General features: G+C 43.1%; 1 protein-coding gene across 5 annotated transcripts in view; it reads left to right on the top strand.

Annotated features, from left to right (window-relative positions):
- The first annotated feature begins 401 nt into the window (after nucleotides 1-401).
- MKI67 (marker of proliferation Ki-67) overlaps nucleotides 402-6629 on the top strand; it is a 28411-nt gene continuing 22183 nt past the window's right edge. For 4 of the 5 annotated variants that reach the window (XM_058544289.1, XM_058544288.1, XM_058544290.1 and 1 more), the window contains exons 1-4: nucleotides 402-547; nucleotides 946-1124; nucleotides 3546-3624; nucleotides 3718-3833. In XM_058544289.1, the coding sequence (XP_058400272.1) occupies nucleotides 1033-1124; nucleotides 3546-3624; nucleotides 3718-3833 (287 nt within the window). In that variant the 5' untranslated portion in view covers nucleotides 402-547; nucleotides 946-1032. Of the gene's footprint in view, nucleotides 548-929; nucleotides 1125-3545; nucleotides 3625-3717; nucleotides 3834-6629 lie in introns of all 5 variants that reach the window. The other variant, XM_058544287.1, reaches the window with a different exon arrangement.

Genomic DNA, 6629 nt, shown 5'->3' with positions numbered 1-6629 from the left:
AAGAAAAGGGGACGAGAGAGGTTTCGCGGCGCCTGGACCAGGTTCCCTTTCCGCCCTTTTTGCGTGTTGTCCCTGGAGAGAACCCCGAGAAGACGTCTGGGGTGCGCAGCCCGCCCGCCCCTCCCCGCGGAGCCTGCCGCTCCGTTCCCTCTTGCCCCGCCCCCGCCCCACTCTCGCTCCTTCCCATTGGTCTGCCGCCGCGCCGCCGCGTCCAATCGCAGCGCCTAGCGCCAAATTTGAATCGCTGTTTTCATTTGAATCGGGAGGGCGAGGCGGGCAGCTTTCCGCGCCCGAGCCGCTGACGCCGGGCGTCTCTGACACGTAGCTGGGCAGGGCCACCCGGTCACCGGCGAGGGTGACCGCGGGGGGAGCGCCGACTGCGGCCGCGGCGGAGGTGGGTGCGGGCCCGCGGACGGTGTCCCGGCCCTTGCAGCGCGGGGCGGGTGGTGGACGCAGGTGGACGCGTCCGGCTCCTCCCGGTGCGGACTTGGGTTGCGCCTTGACAAGCAGTGGACTCACTGGTGACAGTGTCGGTGACTCGTCCTAGGTGAGCTGCGGCCGGGGCGCCTCTGGGGGTGGGGGGAGCGAGGGGCGGCCTTTCGGGCCGGGGCAGCGGGGACTCCTCCGGGCACTGCGGGCACCGGCGCCGGGAGCGCGGCCTGGTCCCTGTCTCGATGGGAACTCCTGGGAGATGTGGCCCTGGTGGGCGGCCTCCTGGCCGCGGGTCTTGGGGGGGCGCTGGGTTCCGGTGGGCGGCCAGGGACCTGGCTGGGGCTCCCACAGGGGTCAGGTGAGGTGTGGGCCAGGGCGGCAGAGGCATGGGGAATCGTACAAGCGACTCCAATCGGTCACTTACAAGTGACTTCTTAGCTCTTTGCTTTCAGGGTAATCTCCCCCCCCCCCGCGTGTTTTATTATTGTTTTACTCAGTGGCATGTTCCTGCAGTGCAAGAGCGGCTTGTAAATTTGCTTCAGCGAACCTTTTGATGCCTGACATTCCCATACGGATTATACTCCAAATCTTGTTTAGAAAATGGGTCCTACAGGACGCCTTGTTACCATCAAAAGGAGCGGGGTCGACGGCCCCCACTTCCCGTTGAGCCTCAGCACATGCTTGTTTGGAAGGTGAGCCCTGTGCACGCGTGGACAATTCGGCTAAAAAGACTTGAATATCTTCATCACAGATTAACAGGCTGGAAACATGGCTCTAGGAGTAGTTCCTGCCCTCAGGTTTACTCAGGACTTACTATGTGTTGTCAACTGGACTGAATTGTTGATTACACAATAGAATTTGGGGAATAATATTTATACAGTTGTGTTTTTCTAATCAAACAAAAATTTTAATATTGATTTGATAAAGATCTTTAAACGGAGAAAAATGTAGATGATTCTCAAATCCTGATTCTCTTCAGGCAGTCTTTAGAAGACCATTGTGTTCATCTGAAATCCCTCCAAACTTGGCATTCCTTGGCTACTGGGGGACACTGTTGAGCAAAGGAAGGAAGGAGGCTCTGTTTACGGTTTGTGGTATTTTCGGAAAAATGAAAATGGGAGGAAAGCCCTCCTGCTAGTGTTTGGAGAACTCCTCTTTTGTTACCTTCTGGTGTTGGTCTCGATAGCTGTGGTCCCTGAATAGCAGGAAACATTATTAATCGCACTCTCTTTCATTCTCTTTCACTCGAATTCTAACAAATGATAGGTCACCCTCCCTGTGGAGTCCTGTGTGTTAGGACCCGCACCCCCTTCTACACACCCTGTCCTACCAGCTCCCTCCCTACCATGTTCCACCCCACCTCAGAAATTCCAAGCTCTGGCTCCCCTTGTGCTTTTAGCCATTTTGAACTATATAACTGGGATGTTCCCTCTACCCTCCTGTGTGAGTGATTCCTTTCCAACTTTCAGATATTGTTTTAAATGTTACCTGAAAAGAAGCCTTTAAAGAACACTGCTCTTGTCTTTCCCAACACCACACATGGTGATGAGTCTTTGGTTTGTCTGTCCCACTGCTAAGCTTTCCAGGGACAGGGATATCTAGTTAGTAGTTATGTGCTTGGTGCCTGGTATGGGGTCTGGCAAATGAGAGAGGATTGATATTTAGCACTCTGGTAAGTGTTCACTAGAAACATGGGCTGGATTTGGAAGCATATGCAGCAGTGGTTCTCAGCATAGGGCCACTTTGCCCCCCAGGAGACTTTTGGCAAAATCTGGAGACATGTTTCTATGTCACAGTGTGGCAGAGACGAGGCTCATGCCACTGGCATCAGTGAGCCGAGGTCAGGGATGCAGCCAAACGTCCTACAAGGTACGGGACAGCCCCCACTTTAAAGAACTATCTGGCCTAAAATATCACCAGTGCTGAGGTTAAGAACCACTGATCTAGAGTGATTCTAGTTGGCGGTTTCCTGCCAAACAAATGCTAAGTTCTGAGACAGTCTCTCTTTCTCTCTTGCTGGAATGTTCTGACACCTAAAAATCAAATTCTCTTCTTTGGTTTAAAATAGCTGTTCACTTTCCCTAGCTTCTTTTCTCTTCAAAGGTAAAAATAAACATTTTGGTATCAAATGGCAGTAATTCTGGTTATTATACAGCAGTGATTAAATGTATGTTTATGCAAGATTTTGTAATTTAGAAACCTGTTCATAAGTGTTTGGTCATATGACATGGGTAGGAAATGGTATTCTTAGACTCCGTAGGTGCATGTTGAGAACAGAGAGGCGAGTATACACTTGTTCAAACTTACGGTAACAGGGACACCAGAGACCCAAGGAACCTCACTAAGGACCTCTGGTTAGTTTCCACGTGGGTCTGGGAAATCTCCCGTCTGGTTCATCCTGCTGATGTTCTTTGTGGAAAGACAAGTTGATCTAATAATGCTTTTTTGTTGCACGCGGATTAGTATTTTTAATGATAGGAGACTTGTGAATCTGTCTGTTAATATGGTGTAGTTTTAAAACAACAATAAAAAGCTCAAAAGTAATGAGCTTTGACTGTGTGCCAGGCGAGTGACAGACGTGTAACTCATTTTTTGAACAACACTATGACATGGCTGCTAATGTGATTCTCTTTTTGTATATGAGGAAACTGAGGCACAGAGAGGTGCCAGCGTGAAATACTGCACTTCTGGTGATGATTAAACCTTTAAACATACGGAACATTACAAATAGACATACATAAACCGTTTTTTGCAGAATAAAAACAGAATATTAAAAATAATTATTCTCCAAGCTGATATAAATTACTCCTTTATTTGGGTCTTATAGCCATAGATATTTTAGTTAAAAGGCAATTCAATTTTGTATTCTAATATTTTCTATTATAATTATTTTTAAGCCCTCTATGTTTTAAGATTTAAAATAATTGCTTATATAATACTTGTAAAAATCGTTTGTAAGATGCAAAGATTGTTTACATTGATGAATTTGTTCCTCCTTTATGTCATTACATTTACAGATCAAACACATAGTCAAATGCTGTTTTATTTTGAAACATTGATTTAATGTTTTTAAAAATTGCCAACCTAAAAAATCTTAATTCTTTTCAATAAAGGGGCATCGAATGTGACATCCGTATTCAGCTTCCTGTAGTGTCAAAACAGCACTGCAAAATTGAAATCAATGAGCAAGCAGTAAGTGGGATTTAGAAGTCTATTTTTTAAAACTTTTCATTTCAGTTTTTACCTACATATTAGTTACGTTTTCCTCCTTTTTCCTACTTGTAGGCAATATTGTTTAATTTCAGTTCCACAAGTCCTACACAAGTAAATGGATCTGCTATTGATGAACCCATACGACTAAAACATGGCGATGTGATAACCATTGTTGATCGATCTTTCAGGTAGGTAAAAACTAATTGGGCTGAAAATAAATGGATCTTTTGAGTCACCAAAAACTAGCCTCACACATCATCTGTGCTCCTTCTTTAACCCCGGTGAATGTCAGTGTTTGAGGTTGTCATTATCAACAGTAATTCTTAATCTAAAATCAAATGGATCTAGAAGGAAAGACAAATGGGGCTTATGTGATTCAATTCAAGGATTTGAGTGCACGTACTTGTGCAAAAGAGGAGTGACCAGATCCTTAAGGAGTTTTATTTTGTTGTGAAACTGCATATGTTTTTTAGTTTCTTTTTTATTTCGAAATAAATTATGCTCATGGAGAAAAATGCAAAATGAGATGTATAGCTAATTTATCATGAGTTGAACACCCTTGTGATCACCTGTTATGGACTGAATTGTGCTCTCCCAAAGTTCTTATGTTGAGTTCCTAACCCCCAGTACCCCACAATGTGACTGTATTTGGAGACAGGGCCTTTAAAGAGGTGACTAAGTTAAAATGAGCGCGTTAGGCTGGGCCCTAATCTGATATGACTGATGTCCTTATAAGAAGAGGAGATTAGGATACAGAGAGAGAAGCCAGGAGAGCAGGTGCTCAGAGGGATGACCGTATGAAGAGGCGGGAAGAAGGCAGCCATAGCAAGCCAAGGAGACAGGCCCAGAGGAAACCAACCTCCCGTCACCTTGATCTTGGACTTCCAGCCTCCAGGACTGTGAGAAAATGAATTTCTGTTGTTTAAGCCCCCAGTGTGTGGTGTTTTGTTATGGCAGCCCTAGCAAACTAATACACCACCCAAACCATAAACAGAACATGTCCAGAAGCTTCTTTCATGAGTCTTCTAATGACTACTTCTTTCTCTCACCACGTAAACCACTGGTGTGGCTTTTCTGAGCGCATAAAGGTCTTTGCATGCGTCTCTAACCACTATGGCTTTGTCTGTCTGCATAAAACTCCATAAATTTGGAATAATGAAGTACGTATCTGTAACTGGCTCCTACTCTTAGGGGTGTGAGATTCACAGCATGGAAGTCACAGTTTGTTCCCTCTCACTGCATAAATATTTCTTGGAAATAATATACACAATTATATACACAATTATATGCAATTTATTCATTCTGGATGGACATTTGAGTGACTTTCCAGTTTTTGAAATGAGTCGGGCTTGCTTTATGATCATATGCTTAATTTTTTACTACTCTGTCCTGTGTGTTGATAAGAATGTGTATTCTACAGCTGTTGTATGTAGTGTTCTACCCGTATATGTCCTTTACATTAAAGATCTTAACTCTAGTATCACCGTAATTTTTTCCACTGACTCTTAGTTACTCAGACAGGTAAGTTGAAATCATGCATTGAGGATTTTTTGTTGTTTTTTAGCTGTCAGTTTTTGCTTTATGTATTTGGAGACTATACTATTGCATTTAAATTTAGAATTATCTCCTCCTGGTGGATAAAGCTCTATCATTTATCATTTTGAAATGTCTTCTACCTTTGGTAACGCTTTTGATCAGTGACAACACACTATAATTTTTTCTATCACATTACTTTCAATTTTCATAATCCTTAAGGTTTAGGTTGTCCCTTGGAACCAGCTGGTAGGTGCACTTTTGTTTACAAATCAGTATATCTTCCTAGGTTGACACTTTATCCTTATAAAATGTGCTTGGTCTCTGTGAACAATTTTGATCTTCAAGTCTATTTTGTCTGATATTAGTATAGCCTCTCCAGCTCTCTACTGGTTGCTGTTTGCATGGTATATCTTTTCCTATCCTTTAAATTTCATCCTATTTGTGTCTTTGAATCTCAACTGTGTCTCTTGTAGATTGTAGATTACATTTTTTTCATCCATTCTGCTAAATGGAACTCCACCGTCATTTGTATTAAATAGATATTTCCTAATGTACTACTTGAATTCCCTGGTCATTTACTGTGCTTTTTGTGAAGTTGCCTTCATTTTTAAAGGGTGTTTTTATTGAATATATATTCTAGGTAGGAAGTATTTGATGTGGAACAGAGACTAGATCTATCTCTCCAAAACGAGATGCTGTTCAAATTGAGATTAATTAAGATGATTGAATACCTCCAACAAAGAAAAGGAAATGGCTCTTAGGAAGAGGGACTTGACTCAGAACTATGCTCCATGAGAAACAATTCCTGATGCTTCAGATCTGACATAGGTGGCATCTAAATTCGAACCAGGTTATCACGCTGAGATACCCAAGTTCAGTGTGCAAAATAAAAGGTTGCTCTGTGACTTGATATCTGAGGTCTAAATGTGGCCTTCATAAGATGTGCCTGTCTTTGTTCAGACTCAGATGGAATAAGTGAGAGACTGAAGAGATCATCATGGTCTTAAGTGAAAGGATAGCTCTATAGTTTCCCTGCAGTAAGTGACATCACAGAGTGATTAAGGGGTTGGATGCCACCAGGTTTGCTGGTTGATTTTCCAAGCAATCAGATTTTCATGATCATAAACTAGTGGAAACCCAATTTTGCTCTTATATGCAGTAGGTTTGAACATAGGTGGTGTTCGGGAATATTGTTGAATCATACAGGCTAGTAAGTGTTCCGAAATTAATCTGGGTCCCCAACCTTTGACAATGGCCTTCCAAAAGAAACTTGAGGCAACTTATCTAGGTTTTTAGAGTCAAAACACTTTCTTAACTCTAAATTTATTTCCATGAATAAGGTAATAGTTTGAACAAAGCCTGAAGTTTGTTCCTTGCTCCTTGGGCACTAACCAGATGTGGAGGCTTTACTATCAGTTACAGATCTTTAATCTGAATATGTGTCTGTC

This window comes from Diceros bicornis, chromosome 6 (genome assembly GCF_020826845.1).
Source record: "Diceros bicornis minor isolate mBicDic1 chromosome 6, mDicBic1.mat.cur, whole genome shotgun sequence".
NCBI lineage: Eukaryota > Metazoa > Chordata > Mammalia > Perissodactyla > Rhinocerotidae > Diceros > Diceros bicornis.
Note: the sequence above shows the minus strand (reverse complement) of the source record. Positions and strands in the feature narration are given on the sequence as shown.